The sequence below is a fragment of the Lonchura striata genome, chromosome 3 (genome assembly GCF_050655825.1).
Source record: "Lonchura striata isolate lonStrDom1 chromosome 3, ASM5065582v1, whole genome shotgun sequence".
Classification (NCBI taxonomy): domain Eukaryota; kingdom Metazoa; phylum Chordata; class Aves; order Passeriformes; family Estrildidae; genus Lonchura; species Lonchura striata.
The window spans coordinates 102391759-102417391 of record NC_140705.1 but is presented as its reverse complement, the minus strand read 5'-3'; the positions used below and the strand labels follow the sequence as shown (position 1 = coordinate 102417391).

Here is a 25633-nt window from a genome sequence, read left to right as displayed (position 1 = left end):
TTTGCTAAGCCCTGCTCTACTTTCCAGGGATGTGGTCTCAGGCAAGCAAGCAGCCACCCAAGGGGAGGAAGGCTGATCAGCACAAATTTGGATGAGTTACCCACCAGCATGGTCAGGGAGATCAAAACCATTCTGTCAACCCAAGTTGATGCTGAGAGATGCAACCCTTCTTTGCCTTGTAGCTGGCTTAGAGCAATGTAAAGAATGGGAATGGAAAGATTTAAATCTTGTAACAGCCTAGCTGCTCTCCTTGCTTCCCTGTTTTAAGAAAGCTTCCTGAGCAGCTGCTGAAGGGGATCACTCACAATGTTCCTTTCAGGTAAGATGGCTGCACCGGTGTAGCAAAACATATACAGAAACATTTAAATTTAAAAAAGATCTCACAGAACTCCATCTTTTCAAATTGTTATATATTTACCAGCCTATTCCCTTTTCTAGAAGGAAAAAAATCCCTCACAACCTTTCAATTTCATAAAAGTGTAACAAAGTTATAGAATTACTATGCCTTGCCAAAAAGTTTTATCCTATGTTTAAATTGCCTTCTTTAACAAAGTGCAGTTTAGTGCAATGAGATATAATCTTTCCATGTGTTTCTCTGGCCCACTGAAACTAGCAAGGAATATGATCTGATGCATGGCTGTTACACCCTCTGTCCCACCTGGGCTCAGCTATTCAGTGTAATATAAGCAGTGCTGCAAATCTTAAGCATGACAGTTACCAACACCAATACACACATCTTGCTCAAAACCAGTGTATACCTACACCTCTCTGGAGGGATCCATGATGCATGAACTCTGTACTGTTCAAGTAGTTTCCTCTTCTTCTTCTTCTGTGCCTTTCTGAGACATGTTGGAGAGGGCAGGATCCTGCCAGCCCCACTGACTCCCTGCTCCCCTCTCCTGGTGGGGGCAGCCAGAGACTTGGGCTTCACTCCCAACCACTGCTGAATTTCTCCTAGTGCTAATTTCACATCTCCTGGGAGAGAAATATAATGAGAACTGGCTACGAAGCAGTCATTTCCATTTGTAAATGGGATAGCACAAAGGAAGAAATGAGAACAAATTTCCATATGTACAGTCTCTGCTAAACAATCATCTCTGCAAATCTGTCCCCAGTGTGTGTGGTGCATGCTGCCTTTATGGGATCAGCCACACAACCAGAATAATTAAGAGGATCCAACAGAACACAACTGGATCTGATCTGATTTCAGATCACAGTTCATGGGCAATGGTGTGGCTACATGGATTACTCATTTTACAGATAATTTTGGGCTAATTAATGAATGATGCATCTCAGGCAGGCCCAGACTGTGATCAAATATCTTTGCTTACAATCACTACATGTCAAAACAACATTTCCCCACATCCTCATTTTTAAACTGAAATACCAAGATGCTCAATCAAGAGAGCATGGTGGCTACAGAGGTTGGCTGGGCATGGGTAAAGCTAGTGTTGAAGAAGGGTAGAGTGCAGAGTGTCCATAATTTACCCTGACTAGTTGGGGAACCAAAAGATTGCCTTTTTTTTGCCAGGGTGGGGGCAGGGGGACAGGGTATATCACTCACCCTGACAAAACAGGCTGTTTTTCTTCTGAAGGCAGTATCACTCCTGATCTTGACAAGGAGAGTAATGCCAATATCTTTGGCAATAATTAGCATACATAACAGAGAGGACACAGGGTTCATTTTCTTCTCTTCTCCTTTATTTTCAGTTGGCTCTTCTACTGATTCTACATGAATTATTGCTAAAAATCAATGCCTCATGCTGAAGTAATTATTCTGGATGCAATGGAAGAGCTTCACAAATGTTATGCATGGTCACTGAATGCAGTTGATTTTTGCACAGGAAATGGACATTTAAAAAGAAAAGTATTCATTTGTTTTACTGGTTCTTTTCCCTATTTGAAAATCTTAAAAGCACAGTCTGGTTCTACAGCCACCCTATATCACTTTACAAATTTCTTTCAAAAAATCTTTTTAACAGATACTGGTACATCTAGGATAAATTTTGAAAGTTTTGTTTGGATCAAATTTTGCAACCCAAGTTTTAGCACTCTTCACGTCTCCTCACACTGTATTCATCATATGGGTCAAAACCGCTCTTGTTAAGTCCTTTTTCCCCCTTGAAGAATTACTTTGCATTGGGATTTGTCTCAGTGTTCACTTTTCTGACAAACTGCAAGATAACTATGGATAAAAGACCTTAGTCTGTCCTTCAGTGAGTACTGGCCTCAAGTGAAGAGCTCAGCTGCAGTCAAAGTTTGTCGTAACAAAGAAGCCTGATTAAATAAGCAAAATTTACCATTTGGCAGAGTCCTTCAGCTGCTCATAAAAGTCGACGACAATACTAAATGTTTTCATCAGAAACTGTGCTTAAGTCTTTGACTTGCATCCTTGATGACCTTTCAATCACACTTTAATACATTTCAATTACCAAGGCAGAAAAATTATCCTGGCAGATGGACCAAGGTCATTACCAACTTACTAACATCTTTACCTTCCTTTTTTCTGAAGTCCCTGTATCTTCTATGGCTTATATAATAAATATAATAATGAACTATTCTTTTATTCTGCAGAGAGTGATGTAGCTTAATTTGTTTTAAATCCTAACCCAAACTACAACAGATGTTATAACTATTGGGTAGAATACTTGAGAAGTTGTGGCATCATTTGTGCCTCCATTTTCATCTGCTATTGGAGGACTTAAAACAAAATAAATTGAAAGACAAGAGCAGAAGGGTGACTCAAATGCATTGGCATCACTCTAGACAAAAAATATTAAAAACTTTAGTGATTAAGTGATCAAGTAGTTCTTCAGTGAAAAGGAAGAGATGTCTTAGGTGGACTGAGAACACAACTAGGGAAACAGCAACATAAAAGGTGGGAAGCAAGGATTAAACTCACAGATTTGAAAAAATATTCTTTCTTCACTAAAAAAGAAGACATAAGAGGCCTCTTCAGCTCATCAATACTGATCTAACAGTCCACTTAGAATATGGGCAAAGAATGGGCACTATATGTCACCTTAGATGACAAATGATCTTAATCAAGTACGTTATGAGAGACTAAAACATTCTAATACTCTTGTTAAAAAAATACTTTTTTTAGAAAAGTAGACTGTAAGAAAGACTCAATAACAATATATTTTTTCAAATCTGAATTGGTTATTTTAAGTCATAAAAGCAAAAAAAACTTGTAAACACAAGCACTTGAGTGTGCCTTCAGCAGGGGCAACAGCCAGCTCAGCTTGCCTCGTGCCTTTGGTGCATACATGCATCCCATATGTGCAGAATGGATACCAAAGGTCATGTGGCAAAAGAGACCCCCAAAAATGACCGGTGTGTAATATCAAGTTAGGACTAACTAGGGTGGCCTTCATCAGACAAAAAGCAGGTCCAGTCTTTTGAGCTTTCTTTCAAAGCTAAGGATGCTAGTTTTGTTGTAGTCTGAAGACTTAAGATAGTCTACAGTGAGGAGTTGTAAGCTTGGCACAGGTTGACCAGCAGCTTAATTATAGCTGTCATCTCATTAGTGCAGAAAAATTTTATTGCCTTCCTCTTGGAGATATAAGTGGACTTAATCTTGTATCTCAATCAGGCTTACCAGAACATTAAATACAAGTGCTGTCAGTAGCCAACTTCTTTGATGAAGACAGCAATACATAAAGCTGAACTCAATTAATAATTAAATTACTCCTGCAGAACTCACACAATGGTAGAAAAATTCTACAAAAACCCTTAAGTAAACCACTGTCTTTGACTAATGGAGATCTAATCAGTCCATACATTAATTTGGTATTGTCATGGAAGTAACTCGTGTCATCTCAAACCCAGTGCAAATTTGTCAAAATACTACATGTAATACAAGGTCTTGATGCAATTAACTTCAATGATTAAAACTCTCATAAACTGTGTGTCCTTGGCCAAGCACAGCACTGCCATGGTCTCAGTTTCAAGAGAGCTGATGGGTCAGCACTTACTCCTGTAACACAAGTACAGGAAGGTTACTGCAGGCAGACCTCTGTGCCTGCACTGAGATAAAATCATACACACATTATGTAACACCACAGACAGCGGGGAGATACAGAAAGTGCAAAGTGCAAGCAAGACAAAAAAGCCTGAAACACTCCTTATTTTTTCACAATCATGTTGAAGACTTAGCATTCTAAGATGTGACATCTGGGTCTGTGGCATATCTTCCTTCTTTTTTTATTTTGTCAGTAAGCCATGCTCATTGTAGTACCTGCACACCATGTTGTAGCAACAATGCATATAGCTTTTGATAGGGTATTACTTATATTGGATTAGATTTCCAAATGAAAACATGCTTCTCCCCAGGAAGCTTCAGCTAAAGGCTCCCTCTAGAGCTGCCCCCAATGGTGGGCTCAGCTCTTTGCCTCCTTTGGAAGGAAATTAGAGCCACTACATAAACACCCCAGCATTTTCTATAATCTCACAGCTTGCACACTCTCCTGTGGCTAAATGGAAGAGAGAGTCCTCTCCCTGCTCCCCAGACTACATTTGGTTTCTATCCAGTAAGTGCTTGAAGTAAATCAGACTTTCCAGTATGGCCCACAACTGGCAGAAACTACATCTTTACAGATGCTTCCAGACAGTCTTTAGCATTCACCAGGAGGCATCAAGAGCCCAGACCATGAGAAAACCATCTCACTATTTCACATTACCTGAGCAGTGGACAGTAAAGGTGAGGGCAGATTCTCAAGAGGAAGAAAAAAACCACAAAAATAAAAATAAGAGCATCATAAAGGACCACTAACCTATGCACGACAAACACATTAAAACAGACAATCCTGGAGGGAACAAAGGGGGATGGAACCAAAAGAGATATTTCATCTAAAAGATACATTGTGACAATTCTTCTGGACTGTCAAAGCAAGTAAATGCTGACTCTATCTCCTAGCTTCTCCTGTCCTCATCTCACAACCTTTCATCAGCAATAGTGTTACTTAAAAAAGAAATATGAGACAGATCTTGTGTTTGACTGCACTGCAGAAGCCAGTTTCAGTGAGAGACAGAGCAGCAATGCTTATCCCAGTGAAAAAGAAGACACCTTTGCATTAGTGACTGAACAGGACATTTTTAACAAGGACTTGACCTTTCTAAATCTGCCATAAGTCAAACAAATTGAGAAATGATTAGTTCATGGCAATCCCTTTTATATACAATACAGTGGATTTTTCATGTACTGTTGCCACAGAAGACCAGTGGCAGCTCAAAAAGCACAAAAACCAATGCACTGAAAGGATCTTCTAACACTACTGTGCTTCTGCTTTGTGACCACTTCTTGCTCATCACTCTGTGTTTACTGAGCTCACAAACTCACAAACCCCAAAGAATTTGGTGTCAAAGCAGGGCTATGGAAAAGCACATCACAGGGAGGAATGAATATGAATTACTACTGACTGACATCAGGCACAAGAGCCAAAATCTACTCCCAGTTCCACCACTTACCCTATTCCTTTGTTTCCCCTCGCTACTTGTAAAGCAACTGGAATCACAAAATTCTTCAAATATTTAGGTCAAAAATACAATAGTGGACAACAAAGGGATACATACATCTATTGCCATATTTTGCTGCTCGGAAACCTGGCAATCTATTATAACCTTAAAGTGACCAAAGCAGATTCAAATGAAGTTAGGAGAAGAAACCATGCTCACTTGCTCTCTCCTCAGAAGTAACAATTTTGGACAAACCAGGTTTATAAGGATGGGTATTTTGGGAAACTTTTGAGCAATTTTGTCTGACATTGCTAAGTGAAACAGAGGTTTTACTGAAATAAAGACAGGTGCTATTTATTTTTTTATCCAGAAAGAGCATCATGATATAAAATTTGCATTATCAGGTTAATGCAAAATTAATGTTTAATACATCATTAAACAGGTTAGCTCACACAGCGATGTACACAGATCTTCACGATAGTGTTACCATCAGGCTCATTGGAAAGGATGCCTGAGAAACAACAGAATCATCTTGCTGCTACTAGAAAAGGGTTTTAACTGTGGTTGCTGTGATTAGGACAGCATTTATGTTCAGCATAAGGCAGAAAGATGACATTGAATGCCCTAGAAAAACTCTTGTGTCCTTTATGACTAAGCTGCACACAATTAACAGTATAAAATGGTTCAATGCCTGTTTTACACAGTTGTGCTGGTAAAAGCTACAAGTGTATTCATGACATTATGTGCTGTTTCAGCCTAAGGAAGCATTTCACTGAAATGGTACAAAGCATGGATTTATGTGAAGTGTCCTGGTGGTATGGCCTGTGGGCATTCCTGTACTTGCAAAGGTGCCCTCTGCATATGTATGGCCCTAACCATACAAAGTGAGAGCACAGAACCAAGCATCAGATAGGTTCTGGCAGAAATCCCTTCATGGTTTTACCCTCTCTGAAAAGTGGTCCTCCAAAGGAATCCCAGACCAACTCCACACATTCTTTGGGAATCCATTATTCCTTGAGAAATTTGGCATCAGATCTCTTTGCATCACTCAGAGATAACCTCTCCTTAGTGCATGGAGCAGAGCTTAATTACTTACATAATTAAATACAACAGCTCTCCCTCTAACCAGGGCCTCTGTCCCTTACACCAAGAGCAGTCATCAGTAATGTCCCCCAGGAAGCACTGTCATGCTGCTATCAAGTAAAAATTAACTTTGGGCTCCTTTAGATTTTTTTCTTCATTTGCTTTGTTTTGCAGCATGACCCAGAATAAAAGGAAGGCACTGAGCTGTTGATGGGATAAAAGACACAACTGCCACCACACAAGCTGAAGCAGCTCAATAGCTGCAAACAGCAACTTCCTGCAGAGTTGATGTGACAAAACTTGGATTCATTTTTGGAGTCAGGTGACAGATCTTCAGACCAGCACGGAGCAGCAAGTGTATTAAAAGCAGGCTGTGTAAAATTCAGCATGCAGCTTACCCAAATTAGCCTTCTGTGAGACAGCCTCACAGCTTGGAGAAGGTTTCTTAAAAACAACACCTTGATGGTGCTTTTTAAGGCTATGAAACTGTCTGTGAAAGAAACAAAGCTGACTGCAGTAAATGAAAGGTTTAACATATCTAGAATAAGCTCCTACAAAAGTTTTCGTATGACATAATAAGGCCCAGATTTATATCCTTTGGTCTTTGTAGAAAATGAGTTTACCTGACAAAAGAAGACTGAGACATTTAAATATAGTACTGACAAAATAGGGGGAATTTGCTACCAATTTTAAAGGAAATACATCTGGGTTGCCAGGGTATGATGCTCTTTGTTGTACAGTGACAACCACTCCCAGCAACTCAGTTGGGAGATGAGCACTCAATAATTGGAGGGACTTGGCTTGAAAGTAGGGGAAATATTGATGCCTACCTCATATTGAAAATACGCCACTTGCTTGCAACAGTTATTTTGGGATTTCACATTTATGAGTACATGACAGGACCTTCTCTCACAATCCTCCCCTGCCCCACCCTGCAAACTATCCCCCACACCATTCCATCTGAGAAAAGGAGTACTTTCAATATTTTAGTAAATAACAATACTTGAGTACTAAAATTATGTATTTCTCTAGTAAAATATTTGGAGTAGATGACAGGAAAATAAACAACTTTTTGTCTACTTCAGTCAAAAAAGGACACAATTTTAGATTGTATTTTAGATAGATCAAAATACTTCTGTCGAATTAAATTGTTTAACAAATAACTGCCAGACTTCTGGAAAGTGTTAGATCTCCTAACTTTCATGAAAAGTATTTAGAAAACAAAAGGTGACATTGTGTCTGCTCTGAATCTGCAAATTTCACTTGAACAAATTTTGCTGTAATTTCTCCATCTACTCAACGTTCTCACTGCAGCATTTGGTTACCTTTCAACTACAAATCTGCCTATCTTCAGAATCATTCTGTGAATGGAAATCATCTCATCCTTTCACCACCTTCCTGCTTTTCTCCAAAACCTGCCAAGCTCTGCTGCATGCTCTCTTACCATTAACTCTTATTCTCATGAACAAAATGGGCCACCAAATACAGGATGTGAGCAGGTATGTGCCTCCAAGGCAAGGGTTTTTTCTTCCCCAAAACCAGAGAGAGAACAGGACAGTCAGCCACACTTACAGTCCAGTGGTGTCTGCTCCAGGCTGCATCTCTGCCTAGACCACAGTGCATGACCTGCAAGCACTAACAAGCAAGACAGAAGGATGCAAAGAAGTTACAGCCTACATCAGCACTAAGGCTTTGTCCTGCATCCTGACACAGTTTCAGATCAGACTCCCTAAATAACTTAAATAACATTTACATATCAAAAGAACAAAACTGCCCTTGTTAACTTCAGCAGGAATTTCTGAGTAAGAAAAGAGTGGTCAATTCCCACATGATAAAAAGCCAAATGCTGACAGAGGCAACTGTTCTTCACCTCTGGGGCATTAATATGAAGTGCTTCCCATACTTCCCTTCTCCTTTTCCTCCTTTTCTTCTCCAACTAAATGTCAAGTCTTGCCTCTAGCCTTTCAAAGAAGCCTGCCAACCTGGCAGTATGTACTTCAGCACCACACTTGGAGATGCCTGAAGCGTTTTGTCTGAGTGGTTTCTAGTAATTGGCCTGAATGAAAGGAGAAATAAAAACTAAAAAACACCCAAAAAACCCCCAAAAAAACAAACAAAAAGCAAATAAATGATTAATAGTCTCGTAGCAAGAAATGTAAGGTGCTTCTAACCACATTAATACATCAATTCAATTTTTTTAACGGATTATTACAGAAATACTATTCTTCAGTTTTCTATTATCACTGTTGGAAAACACTAAGACTATGCAGTCTTATTTCAGCCCAAGTAAGTGCTTAGGGTTCAAAGGTATAGGAATATTTAGGCTAAACATATTTTTTCATATTATTCTGCCTCTCAGTTCTTATTCACTACCTGTCTTTCACTAGTAGGTGAGAAAACTGCTCATTGTTCTTCTTGAGCTCATCCCACTGGAGTAGATTTGAAAGATACCAGATTTCTAAAAGGTCTGGTAACTTTTCTTCATATGGCAAAAGGCTGTCCCATGATGCCTAAGCAGGGCTCCCTCAGTCAGTGAAATATGTTCAAAGTCTCACTCCTTGACTTTCCTGGCCATTTAGGTATCATCTCACCTGTACACAGGGTTTCACCTCAGTATATTTTAGGTGCTTGAGGTACTTCTGATTTGGAAAAAAAGCATCAAAAGTAATTCTCCAATAACCAAAATCTGCAGCCTCTTTGGAATTTTCTTTATTGCATGAATCAGTCACTGATTAGGAAACAGCAGTGGAGAAGACTGGATAGCTTTGAAAAACCAAGCACACACAGTATTGTGAACCCATCTTTCCCTTCCATCTACATGCAAAACACAAAATCCAGCTAAAAACAAGAGTGTGTCAGATCTACTTCTCCAACGTGCTCTTGGAATTGCCATTAAAACCTAATTTTTACCCTCTGATCTTTCCAATCTTCTTTCCACTTTAAAAGATCTCTGGAGGTGGCAGGAGCAATCACCATCAGACTCTCTTAAATGAGCACCTCCAGGCTTTTGAGGTTTTGCTGAGCTCAGAAATACATTGACACAAACAGCCCTGGAAACACAGAACTAAAAGATGCCTCATAGCAAAGGAAAAGGGTATTTTCAGGAATTATCAGGAAATTGTATACAAAGCAGCTTCTATCCAGGATTGTTTCCCACAAATTTATGTGACAGTAATACTGTAACAGTCAAAATGGAAACTGCGTTTTCTATTTCTGAGAAAAAGAGGCGCTTTCTGTTAGTTTTGTGAATTCAGGTATGCATTAGCTCAGCCCCCACCTTGGGAGGCAGAGTCCTCAGGCTGGCACATGGCATGCCAGAGCAAAGCAAGGAAGAGAAGTCCTTCCAGTTTCACATCAGGAGCATTTTTCCCTCCATGTGATTTTACATGGTAAGTCCAGATTGTTCATCAGTCACCCCCTGACCTTTCCAAAATCCTCTTTAATACTTAATTCTGCATTTTATAATTTTAAGCCAAATCTTTGCAGCAGGAGACCATGTGTGAAGAAGATAAAACAGAAAGCTTAACAAAAACCAGCCTCCCCATGTCCACAACTCTAAACCCAAAAGATTCAAGACAATAAATGCCCAGCACTTAAATACAGCTCAGACATCAAAGCATTTTACAGACCCCACATGCTGCAATAAAAGATGTGGGGAAATATAAAATGTTCCTCTGTCAGGATGACCTGTCAGTAATTCTGGTGCAAGCACTCCCTGACAGGAGACTTGCCCCAGCTTCCCTGAGGGCCTGCTCCTTATCTCACCAATATCCCTGTAAAAATCTTTCAGACTCTGTACCTAACTGAGCAATTGTTGTGTGTAAAAGCATCATGTGGATGTAGAAGAAACATCCAAATGGACAGTGAATATGTATAATTTGTACATACACTGGCAGAAAGCAGCCAGAGAATCTTACTGGAATTTGCTTCCATGGTAGATGTGAAAGATCTTAGGAGAAAGAGGAGGTGCAGGCACCAGGTGTAATAGAGAGGAAAACTCCCACAGAGCAGTGAAAGGAGACTCAGAGGAGGAAGAGTTCAGACTTTGGACTGGAGATGCCAATGGAACAAAACCAGTGGACATCAGCACTTGCTGATGCAAATGTTATGGCTCAAGGAAGGATTGGACTCGAGAGCTGGGGCACAGCTGGCCAGAGGAAAGATTCAGTACAACATTCAAAGAACCATTCCTTCTAACAGTTGCATCCATCATTGCATGGAGATGAAGGAATAAATTTTGAATTAATTTCTACCACATAAATTACGTTTTAATGCATTTTGCCTTTTAAACAAATTCCTTTAAAATTTAATAAGAACCACAGGTGAATTTATTGAATACCTGATTTTTTTTTTGTAATCTATTGAAGTAATTTATATAGGAAATACTGCATTAGTGAATCATGCTGTAAAGTTCAATAAGTTAAAAGGTGATGATTTTATACAAATATAGGAATGGAAAAGTAAGAGCTGTAGCTGTGGATGTCAATTCAAGTTCTAGAATAATAGAGTAAATAATGTGATAGAAGTATCTAAGTGAATTAATGCCCTATGCAAAGTGTTTTTCTATCAAGAAATGCAAATATTTTTTATTTTGATAATAAAAATGAGAAAGTTTGGTCTTAACTAATTTTCAGTTTCTGCTTTCTCAGAAAATGTGCAGGAAGATGTTTTTTTAAAAGTAGCTAAAAGACAGAAATGCAATGTTAATCTAAAATTGATTTTCTTCCTCTTACCACTTACAAAGTACCTACAACGAAGGCACCACAATGTAGTAGAACGCGTTTTGTACAAGGAAAGGCTGGGAAAATTGAGGCTGTTCAGCCTGGAGAAGAGAAGGCTTTGGGGTAACCTGATTGTGGCCTTCCAGCACCTGAAGGGAGCCTACAAGAAGGGAGACTATGGGAGGCAGATAGAGATTGAGAGGATAAGGGGAGATGGCTTTAAACAGAGGGAGGGCAGGTGCAGATTAGATAGCAGATAGAAATTCTTCCCTCTAAGGGTGGTGAGGCACTGGCACAGGTTGCCCAGAGAAGCTGTGGATGCCCCATCCCTGGAGCTGTTCAAGGCCAGGCTGGATGGAGCTCTGAGCAGCCTGGTCTAGTGAGAGAAGTCTCTGCCTATGGCACAGGGATTGAAACAACATGGTTTTAAAGGTCTCTTCCAACACAAACCATTCAATGATTCTTTGAAAGGAAAACTGGCAGAGTAGTAAGAGCTCAGTGCTAAAGGACTCAGTATGGGCCAGACTTTCTGAAGGTCTTAGATATCCAAAGGTACTGTCAACGCTTCTGTGCTATTGGAAATCCCCTAAGTCATCTACTGTCACAATTTACAATGACAACAATAATCATAATCATCTTCTGCTTTTTTTGTGTGATTGCTCAGTTTTTCTTATAAAAACAGCTGAAGCTTTTTCACAAAATCATTTCAGAGAAGATCTTTTTCAGTGATAATGTGTAAATATGACAAAATACAACCTGTTTATCCTATCCATCTTCTAGGATGTGATATATGATATGTACTTATGCAGAGAAACTTCCTGTTTAGCTTGTTTAAATCCCATGATTATATTTTGATTAAACAGCCCAAGAACTGAAACATTGTGCTCAGACATCCATAACTTCCAAGAACACAGCTTCAACATATTTTGAATCAAACCTAGTTAAGACTATTTGCTTCAACAATGAGTACAGCTCTCTAATCAATGCTTACTGCATACGTTTCTTTGACCAAACTCATATCATTTAATGCAGTCTCTTTTAAGAAAAGTTCAGCTAAAAATCTGAATCATAGCATTTATTTTCCAAAATTGTGATTTACCATGTCAGACAGAAAGTCTGAAGCAATACTGGAGAATTCTGTTTATAATAAATGGAACCAACCAATAAGCATTACTGCAACCAGTCAGTTCTGTGATTGAAATGTCAAACTTCATAGAACACTGGTAGTTAAATTGCCTCACTGAAGAGAAATTACATGGATTTGAAAGGATTATAAAAGGATGAAATATACCAGCTGTCCTCATTCTCTTAAGGTGCTTTTATTAAAATATTTGCTGGAGGCAGGGTTGTCCTGATGCTTAATTTTCACAGACACTTTAGGGCTATGTATAAGAGTAGAGCTTTTATAGAATGGAAATTTTGAAGTATGACAGCAAATACAGAAAATCAGTATTAGAATTCTTTTCTTTTTCAGGCATCAAATCAAAGGCTTACTTGTCTTGAAGCTGATTTCTTAAAAATCTATTGTGTAAATAGAATAATAGATTTTGTCTTGTTTGAGGAGCAAGGTACTGTACTGATCACTAGTTATTATGCACTTGCAATGTTAAGGTTTCTATTAATTTATTTCATGTATTTAAACTGTTTCATTAACACCATTAGAAATGAACTACCAAAAAAAACCAAAAACAGTGGGAGCAAAAATCAGAGAGGTGCATTCTCTAGGCAAAACTGCATTGTGAGCTTCAATCAGATAAAGGAGCAAAAAGAAATAGAAGCAGCTGGATCGAGAACTTTTCTTTCTTTTTATTCTCATGATCTTGTGCAAAAGCTCATTACCAACTACCAGCTATTTTTGTAGGGAATAAGCCAGGGATGCTCTCCAGTTCTTAAAGGAAAACTCTACCTGATACTAATCGGCATTACTGGAATGAGATCTCATCACAAACAGGAGTTGAAAGAATAAGACAGAGCTGCTTTCTCATTAGTGGACTCCAAATCAGATATTGCATCTAATCTGTCATAATACCAGATTCACTCAAGTGTGTGCATGCGTACACACACACCTGCAAGCAGGGATTTTCTTCTAAACCTGAACAGCTAAACACATTCTGTTACATGAGAATATTTGACCATATTTACAGATTTTAAAACATGCCCAGCAAACCTGAAAAGTGAAATAGTCTTGCTCTCTTATTCTTTCTATTTTAAAGGAAGAACTGTAACAAATTTGTATAGTCATTACTAGAGTAGGAAAAAAACTACTTTCAAGCACTCAACAGCAGGGTGAAGTGGTAAGGTGAAAGACAGAATAAAAGAGATCTTTTATTATATTAACCACATTCATTTCATATTCAAGGGGATTTTAATAAATGCCAATCCAAGAGAAATAACTTCAATTACTTTAATTACTTTTCCTTCAAAACTATGTATGAAAATGACAAACAGAAATTATGAAACTAATTTCCATATACTTGCCTCTTAGTCCTCAATGAGTGTCAGTTTTTCTCTCTCTCTCCATTTTTTTTCCCTTTCAGTTTCATTTTTTTTATTAAACCTTCAGCATGGAACATATTGTCCTGAAAAGGACTATCATTCTTGTATGTCACTGTCAGGAATATTGTATTCTGGTAAAACCAACAGATTATACAGTGAACTGGCAACTCATTCTCCAGCTTTGGCTCTTGTTCACCTGTTGGCTAGTTAATGAATTAGTGTATATATATATTTTCTAGTGAATTCTTGCTTTTAACTGAGACATTTCTTAACATCAACAAATCCAAGATTAAAGCAGGAAGACAATGCTGAACAAATTTTTTTTCCCCTTATGGCTTTTCCTCTCTGCATCTTTATATTTTCAGTCTTCTGTGATAATTATACAAAACTTTTTCATATATAAATATACCAATTTTTGATTGTAACTCAGAGAAATGGTTCTCATTATTATAACAATATACCATGTGGGGCTTTTTTTAAAATATCCTACTTCTGAATATCCTGGCTGCAAGCTTGTGGGATGAACAAGCCAAGGAAGCTGTTCAAGAACCTTTGCCAAGACATTCTAACAAGAAAGGCAGTAGTGAGCATAGTGCTGTTGCCCTCACACACCAGAAGTGCTTCTGCTGCATCAAAAAAAAAAAAAAAAAAAATTAGTGACAGTTTTCAGTGTGCTGCTTTCTGGTAAAGGAAAACTGCACTTTGATGCCAGTTAGCACCACGATGCTGTAGAGTGTGATGATTCATCAAAGGGGCCTGGAGGGCAGCTGAGGGCTTTAGCAGAACCATCAGACTGATTGTGTCCCCTGTATTCAGTACTGAGTGATCACAGTCCTCTGCTTTTAAAAGTCTGGCCAGCTTCACAGCATCCCCAAGTTCTTTGTTTCTCTGACAGCCTGACTCCTCCATGAACATCCTGCTCTCCAGCAGGCCAGATGTGGCTGCTGCTGTGTGACCTGAGGCAGGCTGCTGCCAAATGCTCTGATGGACAGACACTGCTCCTGGTCTTTCCTCGCACAGGCACCAGATGCCAGCACGGACTGACTGAGCAGGTCACCGTTCAGTTTTGGCATTTTGAAGCTATTATTAAAGACACGGCACTTGGAGATGGGGACAACAGCTGCCTCTGAGAAGCATTACCACTTCCTGTTTTAATTAAATATTTGTATGCAGACAGCAACAGAAAAACACATCTGTCTGCCAGAAAATTAGCAAAGTGAGGATAACAAGATGTAAGAATTGGAGAGAGTGCAGTGAGCTTCAGCCCTGCTGAAATCCTTCCTCTTCAGTTAATTGTTTAATGCCTTAAGCAGGTAAGAATTCATCCAGCAATTTGAGTCAGAGCTGGAGGCACAGAGTGGGAACACTCACCAGCCACACATCACTTCCAACCATGAGATAGTAAGAAACCAATTATAAACAGATATATCTATATTACACTATAAGCCTATAACTGGCCAATGTCTAATCTTATGTCTTCTACAGAGCTACTTGAAATTGGTACATTTTGGTATAGACTGAATACAACCAGGAGTAAACCACTGAATTGGTTGCCAAGAGTTAACAAGGCAAAGACTGCTGAAGAATAGCAAAAAGAAGGAGAACTGTAGGTCATCTGCTGGTTTTTGCAGTCTACTGTCTCCATCCAGGACTTCAAATTCTTTGCAATCCTGACTGAACAACTTCCCTCCCTTTGAAGAATCTGATGCTGAGCCTACAGGATGAAACATTCAAAATCAACATGTGCAAATATGTTGCAGTAGGAGATCACTGAAATGTCCTGGTATTCTACACAAGGTATTTAGTTACTAGTAATGAGTTGAGAACTTTCCTCACCCAAAATATACCCTCACACTGAGGCTTAAACTCTAGACACAGAGAGCCAAATTTATACAAACTTTCTCTGTGTGGTCTCTCATTAAAAATAAAAATCCCAGTGAAAGAAAACCTTTTACCATTTCCTACATCAGGATAAAAGAGTAATCCCTGCCCATTAATGTTTGTTTTGAAACACAAGCTAAGATTTTATTTTTCAATTAAAAAAATTCAAATCTAAATGAAATTTAAATCCAAGGTAAACATACCTCCCTGGACCCTATCCGACAGGTCAGGAAAAAGAACTGGTTTTTGACTGGTTTTAACCCATATTATGACAGAAAATTTTTTGAAGCTTCAATACCTCCCTGAGACAAGAAAACCACTACCTGTCCTGCTCTGGTTTCCAAAAAAAAAAATTGCTGGATTAGAACAAGTCCAGCGCAGGACACTGGCCAATAATTTCCATTTGAAGTGAAAGAGTGCCTGCTGCCTCTCAGGAGGAAGGGAGTTCCAGGCTGTTACCTCCTACCTGCTACAAACCTTGCTGTTTGCATCCAGGTCAAAGCATCTGCCATTGCTCTGAAGGTGTCTCCAAGTAGCCAAGCAGCAGGTGCTCGCCAAAGCAGAGACAATGAAATGTTGCAACTGTCCTGTCTGACTGATCATGCAGCTCTTTCATTGCTGCTCCTTACTGACTCCTCTGACACTGCAGCCTTTGCAGAGCTCACTTCCATCAAGTAGATAAGTAAACGTGACAAGCTCTTAGAAACAACCTGTTAGCACTGTCCTTGCATTAGCAGACTACCATGAAGAAATGTCCTCAAGCTTTTAAAGATGAACTAAAAAGTGCCTCTTCAAAGAACTAAACAGTTCAAATGCAAAAATTTCATTACTGCTTAGTGATGCTCGCAATCCTGCACATTATGTAAGCATGAACTGAGAAAGGCCTTCAATATGCAGCTGTGCCCTTTCTACTCCATGCCCCAGCAGAAGCTTGGGAGTCAGTATCACTCATAAAGGACTGAAAATCCTTGAAGTTATTTTACATGCCCCTAGCAGCAAAAAGAAATTTTACAATGGGTGTAGAGCGTTGTAGCTTTACCAGGCCTTTTGTATTTGCACACCTTTAGACTCTATGACTCTATTTTCAGTGAGGACAACGCTTAGAACTTGCTCCCACAGGCTGCTGTGCAGTGACAAAAACAGAGGAACAAGGCAGTGTCCTGACTCCCAGCTTTATATGAGTTCCAGAACGCCAGGCAGCCCCACGGCACTGCACACACTGTCTGTATGAGCAATCACCTATGTGCACACTGCAGCAAGCTCTGACGAGCAGGTGGCTTCATCAGCACATGGGGGAGTCACTGATGCAGTCCATTGTTAAACTACAGCCCAGTGCTGCCATCCACAAGCAGGAGGCACGTGCGTGATCAATGCCCTCATCGCCCCAAGCTTTTCTCATTCCTGTCTTGAAGATGCACTTTGATCACCTTAACAGAAGAGATGACCTTAAGAGGAAACAAGAACAGAAACTCCTAAGAAAGACAGCCACAGGCACAGAAAAGCTTCCTGTGCAGCAGTGTTACTCACAGCCAGCTGCTTATGATGAGCATCCACACTCTCATCAGCTTGTAAGTCAGCAGCACCTGCTCCCCATCATCTTCCTGGAGGACACACACAGCAGGACTGTGCTCAGCAGCCCTCCCCAGCACCCAGCTGTGTGTGGCAGGATCTAGCCCACAGGATATGCATTGCATGTCAGCCTCCTGTCCTGCTGAACACAAGCCTGCCTTGTACGACTGCCTACACCGTGCATCCGGCATGTGTGCAGGAGACACAGCCTCCCTGGAACGTGGCGTCTAAACAGAAACAGATTTCAGTAGAATTAGTACAGGAAAATTTGAGGATATTTTAGAAGCTTCTAGGTTTTAAGGATTTAGCATCCAATACTCTAATCTCTGTGTAGTCCTGAATCGTTGTGTTTGCATCTACAGAAACTATATATGACTGGCTGCTAGTTAGCCTAAATTTCTCTTACTCTGTGATTTTTAAGACCACACTAAACTATTGTACCTGGTGTTCAGCTGAAGAAAATGAGAATACCTTACGAACTCCAGGTAGGATTTTCACACAGAAATAATTCACGTGCATATCACAGTTCTTAGGGAGTGTACTACTCCATACATTAGTGGCTGCAATTCCTACAGATGCAAAAAGCCTTAATAGATAAGACATTTCCTGTACCTTCTACCTCCAACGATTAACCATCCATCCAGCAAAGTTATAATAAACCTAATGTCCTATTGCTTATTAATTATCAGCTCAACAAGCCATTTCAGCAGGGAAGAAATGAACAGCAAGCTGTTTCCTGCCATCCTGCATATTTGCTGTAACAAATGGCACATTGAACAAACCAGGCAGGATTTCTGAATGAGCATTGTTTGAAATACACCCCTGCATCTAATTTAGGCATATTTAGTCTGGAACTTTCACCATAGGAAGCAGTATTGTCTAAGGAAGTCATTTGAGGTGATTGAAAGAAACCCTCCCACACTGGTACAGCCTTCCCCAAAGTAATTCCCTGTCTCTGGGACCTGAGCCCCCAGTATCAAAGAACAGTAACTTTGCCTTTTAATGGAACTGACTCCAGTGGATGTTGCTGTATTTCATATGGAAATATTGATCTTGCGATTTTTTTTAGTCAATTTAGTGTTTGCCTATTTACTTTGGAGACCATTGTTTTAGGTGACATCACTGAAAACCATGAAAATTTCTCTCATTCTCCCATTATCCAACCTTGTAATTTTAAGCACAGTACCACAAACTAGGCATCTACCCTTCTAACCTGTGGACAGAATCAGATACTTGTGTATCTTGATCTAGACTACATTTTCTCAACTTTTAATTGGTCTCAAATACGTACTGCCTTCTTAGTTTTGTTTCAAAGTTGCCCAGCAGAATTTGAATACTTCAAAGAGGAAAACCAGAATGTGCAATCCATGTCTTCCTTCTAGCTCTGCATCAGTCAAACAAGGAGCAGAAACCTTCCAATAACTCATTGTTTCCTCCTCTGTGAAATTAAGAAAAACATTTTCAATTTCACTATATATATTGCAATTATTTCTGCACCAGCTAGAAGTTTTATGTCCTTGATGTAGAACTGATGGGGCTTTGAGCAACCTGGTCTAGTGGAAAGTGTCCCTGCCCATGGCAGAAGGGTTGGAACTAGATGGTCATTATGTCCATTCCAACCCAAACCATTCTATGAGTCTATGAATTGTAAGAGATAAACATCAAACTACAGTAAATCCCATATATGCTGTGGTGTGTCCAGATTGCTCTTCCTGGAAGACTTCCAAATTTATCATCATTCCCATTCACTTTTGACAGCTCTAATTTGATTTTTGGAGTCTCTCTCTAGAGGAAAGAATGGCAATGACCACAAAACACTGGTAATATGAACCATGAAGAGCAGACCTTACTATCATTCTCTCTTGTATTCGAGCACATCAGCATTTTGATTTGCCCCGTTTGCAACACCAGACTGTAGATCAGCCCTGAAATCTCCTTTTCTGTCCAAAAAGGCTGAATGTGTGCTATCAGGCATGCAACAGCTCCCTTGCTGCTCCAGCAAGAGCTCCCTAACTTCTCATTTCTAGGGATTAGTGCATTTATATCCTCCAGCACAGAAAATTCTTTGGATACCAGTGGGAATTGGAGAAAACCAAATTCAGTCCTATTTTTTCCCTCTACTTCATTAAGTACAGTGGGAATTAAATACTGGGAACCACACACTGAAGACAAAACAACAGAGGCTTTCTTACTTTCACAGATGTAGTTTTTGTTTGATGAGCTCTACTGAGCATGAGAACAAGCTAAGTAGATCAGAATAAACTTTTAATTAAACTCAACAGCTTTTCTTGATTCATGTAGGACTTCAAGAATAGACATCCGGCACAAGCTTTGGATGATAGCATGTCATGTTTACTTATTTCTTTCCTTTGAATTCACATAGATACACACACATGGATTTGGCATGACAATTTTCTTACAACCCCATTTATTTATTTAGTGCATTTGCTTCCCATCATTCTTTATTGCTGCTTAAAGTACTTCATTTCAAGGAGAATGTTATTAGAACCCAACAATACAACATATGGTCACATTTGCTGTACTGTACACAGGCTTCTTTGACAAAAGAGCAAAGCCATCACAAGATATAAAAAACACAGGTTCAGAAGGTGAGTTTTTTTATACGTTTGAGAATATGTGTGGGGATTTTTTTTCTACACAGCCTTTCCAGAATATTTTGTTCAGAATGATTGTGCCTTTTGTCATAACCATAAAAGGCATTTTCTTAGATACAACCAAAGCCAGGGGATGAATATAGGTTAGTTTCCATTTTACATATGACAATAAAAGTTCCTGATGTTCTGTATGGGAACATTTTCTACCAGTTTTCTATACAGTTCCCTGTAGTTAAGGAACCACACGACAGGGACTGGGGAGCAAAGTCCTTCCCACTGTAAGAGTAGATTAGGTTTGTTCTCACTAGAAGAACCTGAATATACATAATTCTATGGAACCTGAAGAGATGTATCCCAGAGTCCTAGGGAACTGGCTATAGCTGCCAAGGCACTCTCCATGGTATCTGAGAAGTCATGGCAATCAGGAAAAGTCCCTGGTGACTGGAGAAAGGGAAACACCATATCTAGATTTAAAATGGGTAGAAAGGAGGAACCTGGGACCTACTGACCTGTCAGCCTGACCTCTGTTCCTTGGAAGATCCTGGAACAGATCCTCTAAGAAGCTCTGCTAAGGCACAAGGAGGACAGGGAGTGATTTGAGACAGCCAGCACAGCTTTACCAAGGGCAGGTACTGCCTGACAAGCCTAGTGGCCTTCTGTGGTGGAGTGATTATGGGTCAAGGGAAGAGTTATAAATATCATTTATCTATTTCATTTTATCATGAAATGACCAGATTTAAAAGAAAAAAAAAATTTGTAACAGTAAAATTTGCAGGTCATAATTGTCCTGTAAAAAAGGCCCAAAACCAAATCAAAACCAAATCCAAAACAAAGAAACCCCACTTCTCTCAAAATAGCATTTCAGCAGGGTCAGCTGCTACACCTGAGCTGGCAGAGCAGGGCTAGGCCAGCACTCACTGCTTCCTAAGCTCCAGCTCTTCAAAGCAGCATGGCCACCTGCCCACCGCTGCCTGCCAAATGTGTGTCACTGCTAATTATAACTAGTTCAAACACAGCAGAGTAAAGAGAAGCAGGGAGCCCATCATTACACAGAAATACTACAAAGCACGGCCTTATTTTACCTACATGAAAGACAGATTTTTGTCACTTGATAGTAGCGTGAGCAGAATTCCAGTTATTTCCATGTACAAAATCCAGTGACCCTAAGCAACAAAACTCCTGTAGCTCCTGCTCTTTCTCTCAGAATAGATTTATTAGTTAGGTGCTACAGTGAGGTCCTATTTTCCTTGACTTTTATCAGCTGTATAAATTGGATTCAATACCCTGAATATAGTGTGGCCTTGTTCTATTCTACCCAGTAACCTGCTGAATTCTGTAATAAATGAGTAACTCTTTGAACTCTCCTCATCTGTAGCTTCTGCAGTTTGAGACTCTTTAGAGGATGAAAATGCCCAGTCACTTGTCTAGGAAGACACTCAACGTGCTGCATACACACTGTCAATACATTTTTCAGCTGCTTTTCTACAAAGAAGGAACAATTTCTACAAGGCTCATCTCCTCTTTCAGGCACAGGACTATGGAACAACCCTTATGACCTTGCACTTCTATTTCATGGGCAAGACACAACTGAGATAGGGACAAAGGGCCTCTTGATGAAATGTTTTAAGGGTGATGGCATGCACTACAGTTCTGCAGTGCAGCGAGCTTGCATTCTACTGATTCTAAGCACAGAAATGCAGCATTCCCACCAGTTACTTAAATACAGACATAACAGTATTGAGACACTTGGTGCCACTGCTTTCCCCCAGCTCCTTCCTTTATAGGACACGAGGGTCACTTCCTTGCCCTGCACCTTCCTCTCTGCCACCATTCCTCTCCTTGTCCTCAGCACTTGACTTGATATGAACATTAGGAGCTGTCACTGCCCATCATAACAGACCTGTATTTAGCTCTTCCCTGTCTCACAACTTCTTACACTGCTTCAGCCCTTACAGCAAAGTCTGCACAAGCCCAAGTTGCAAACCCAAGGTGTACTGGGTGTACATGTGTGGACTGGGCTTGCACAGCCATGTTTTGGTAGCAGTGGGCTACAGGGGCATCTTCTGTGAGAAGCTTTCCCTGTGCCTAGTGGAGTCAATGCCAGCCAGCTCCAAGACAGTGGCTGCACCTCTGGGATCAGACAGTTAAGAAAGGAGGAAAAAATCTGCACAATTGCAGCTGACAAAGAGGACTGAGAATAAGGGAGAAGAGCCCTGCAGACCCCATGGTCAGCACAGAAGGAGGAGCAGGAGGTGCTCCAAACACCAGAGCAGTTTCCCCTGCAGGCCATGGTGAAGGCCCTTGCAGCCTGTGGAGGTCCATGGGGGAACAGAGATCCACCTCCAGCCCATGACAGACCCCATGCCAGAGCAAGTGGATGCCTAAAGGAGGCTGTGACCCCATGGGAAGACCATGCTAGAACAGGTTCTTGAAAGGATCCATGGTATGATGGAGAGAGGAGCCCACGCTGGAGCAGGTTTGCAGGGGACTTGTGGCACCAAGGGGACACCACAGGGAACCCACAGGATCCACAGTTCTGTTCCTGAAGGACTGCATCCCTTGTGAGAGACCCAGGCTAGAGTTGTTCACAAACAACTGTAGTCCATAGGAAGGACTGACACTGGAAAAGTTCATGGAGGACTGTGCCCATGGGAGGGACCCCACACTGGAGCAGAAGGATGTGAGGACTTCTCCCCTTGAGGAGGAAGAAGTGCAGAGACAACATGTGAGGAACTGACCACAACCCCCATTCCCTGTCACCCTGCACTGCTGGGTGGAAGGAGGTAGAAAAATCAAGAGTGAAGAACAGACAGATGGGGAGAAGGTGTTTTTAAGATTTATCTCTCATTACCCTACTCTGATTTGTTTGGTAATAAGTTGAATTAATTTTTCCTTTAGTCGAGTTGGCTTTGCCTATGACAGTAATTGCTGAGTGACCTCTCCTTTATCTTGACCCATGAGGCTTTTGTTACATTTTCTTTCCTGTCAGCTGAGGAGGGAAAGCAACAGAGTGGACACCAAGGTCGATCACCATAGTGTACAGCTTGTTTCCTTCCCTATAAACCTTTCTGTACAATAAGCCCCTGAAACATACACCAATGCTGATCAATACCTATCAATGAAATGGGCCATTTCATTAGGCACAGAATTCTGCAGGCAGCCTCTCTCACCGAGTTGGCCAGATGCCACCATGAGCTGCTCTTAAATTTCTCCCCTGTAACTTGATGCATCATTGGCAGACAGCAGAGGAAAAATACAGGTAGATTGTGTTCACTCCATCATTGATTTTACTGTAAAAAAGAATGGCAACTTGGGAAATAAAACATTTCTTCAATTTCTCCTTTTTAATATGTGAAATTCAAGTCAAAAGCTAGAAGGTTTTCTAGCATACAAAGCCATATAACTCACAAAGAGGATGACAAGCACTGTTGACGAAAGGATTCCAGCACCTTTCAATATCATTGTATTGGCCCTGGACCTGACACTGATGCAGACCATACCATGGCTGTAACACCAGCCAGAAAACCAGGAGCTGAACACATTGTGCCTCTCTGCTTCCATATTTCTAAGCACTAGGTTCAGGAATCAAAGCCATAAGTCACATAAGATCTGCTGCTGATCTGTCATGTAGATAACTGCCCCAAGCAAAAAATATCAGATAATGAAAAACTGGGGGGGGGGGGGCAGGGGAAGCAGTGATTTACAGAACTCGGTTAATGTGCAAAAATGAACCTGGGCAATGAAACTTTCAAGAGGCTGCCATTGACAGAATAAATCAGTGGCAGACAGAAGACTGAAGAAACATCTTTTTATATCACACTAATCAGAGGTGACAAGAAAAAGAAATCTGCTTTGGAAAGGACCCTGTAGCAGGTCACCCTTGACAGGCACAAGAGAAAGCCTACAGAAGCATCAGCACTTTGCTGAGTGTGCATGCAAGGGCATGCTCAGGAAAGCCCAACAACACAAACTTCATAGTTTGCTCCAAAGACCCCTAAATCTCTGCAGACCCCCAGCACTTGCACCCAGTTATGAGTTTGTCCTTGTTTCAATGCTACCTTGCAGGTGGGAGACCTGGAGTCTGTGTGGTCATTACTGCTGGCAAAGAGCCATGCCAATGAACTGCTGGGGATTTTTCTGCAGAAGCAAAATCACATCCTTCCATGCTTGAAAATGGAATAAAGAAGAGAACACACAATTGTACAAAAATAACTAAGGGTAGAAATGAAAGTGGGATTGTGCATGACTAATGCTGAGGATGGCAGAGAAGATATCAGAAAAAAAGGTAACAAAAAAGAGGTAAGAAAGGAAAGGAAAGGAAGCACTTGCAGGATAGGCAGGTAAGGATGTAGCTGAGGACAGGGTATAAGAAAATGGTATGTGCAAAGGAAAAAGGAAAATGAGAATCAAAACAGAAAAGGAGACAAAGATGAAATTTAAAGTCTAAAAAGCAGATATTTGGGCCAGAATAAAGAAGAAAATTGAACTGTGTGTCAACATCCATACACTGCATGCACCTTAGAGGTACAAATAAGTTTCAGCCTAGATGCCTTTGCATATAATTTGTACTGTATTGCTGCATTTGTTAAGACAAAACTAATCCTCTCTGTATTGTTTCCATTTGAAATTAGAAGCAACTTTTAAAAATGTTGAACAATGCACTAGAAGAGAGATAAGCCTTTTATCTGCCATACTCAGCTGCAAGCCTCACCATACAACCACATTTCATTGTTCCAGCAGTTCAAGTAAATCTAAAAGCTAAACTCAAATCTCAGAAACCAAAAATCTATCACAGCACCAGAGACCATGAAAACAAATGAGTATGAGAAGCAAGTTGGAGCTTTTCCCATCTGCTCCAGACTGTTACACAGAGTGGTTCTGCAACAACAGTTTTTCACTTGTGATTCATGTTAAACAATAGATCTGAGCCTGTGTAAGAGTTACTTATCCCGTTCATGCTGGATGTTCCTGACAAAATGCATAAAGGAGAATTAAAAAAAAAAAGTACCTTTAAAAATGAAAATACATGCTTTAGAAGTGAATCCTCTACCTGCCTCTGCTTGCAGCATCACAGAGCAACACAGTCTGCCTGCAGTGGATTTCTCTCTGCTGAAACTAAAACCTTACAATGCTAACCAACAAATCCTGTTTGAAGGAACTTCTTCATAAAGCACACTGTGCAAGGACTTGTGAAGGTAGTCTAGGACTACAGACTACACTTTAGGTCAGAAGGGTTTCTCATCTTCTCCCAGTGCCATCACCACCAGTTTAGGTTGCTCTGGGCTTTGTCAGTAGAGCTCCACTACCTCTCTGGCCAATCTGAATCTTTTTTCCATGAAATTTAATTGCATATTCCCTTTTTGCAACTTGTGACTTTTGCCTTTTGTCCTTATTATTATGCAACCCTAAGATTACTCTGTTCCTATCTTATTCATACCCTCCCCTTAGATATCTGAGAGAGCAGAAAGATCCCCTTCAGCTTCCTCAAGCTTGAAATTTTGCATGTGCACCGAAGATAGAGTTTCTGCTTTCGGAATGTTACACCATGTTAAAATTTTCAATTTTCTTGTCAAAAGCATTTTGTAATCAGCAGACCCTCGGCGTCACCTGCTGCTTGTGAGGCACAAAGCTGCTTGGGGATGCAGCCCCAGCCCTGCCCTGCCATCTGTGTGCACGGAGAGCAAGGACAGCATGCCCAGGAGCGCCGCAGCACACTTACACAGGTATGGGCTTGGCTTGGAGAGAAGCTTAATTACATTAGCCCAAATAAGTCATTCAGCAGAACCGTTCCAGCAGACAGCCAAGAAACAT

The 25633-nt window shown here is 40.4% G+C and overlaps 1 protein-coding gene across 10 annotated transcripts in view; it reads right to left on the bottom strand.

Annotated features, from left to right (window-relative positions):
* The window catches only part of HHAT (hedgehog acyltransferase), a 152418-nt gene that overhangs the window by 19466 nt on the left and 107319 nt on the right, over positions 1–25633 (bottom strand). For 7 of the 10 annotated variants that reach the window (XM_085576004.1, XM_085576003.1, XM_085576007.1 and 4 more), the window contains one exon: positions 763–975. The exons of the other annotated variants lie outside the window; for them this stretch is intronic. In XM_085576004.1, coding sequence (XP_085432130.1) covers positions 763–975 — 213 coding nt within the window. The remainder of the gene's footprint in view (positions 1–762; positions 976–25633) is intronic. 10 annotated transcript variants of the gene reach the window in all.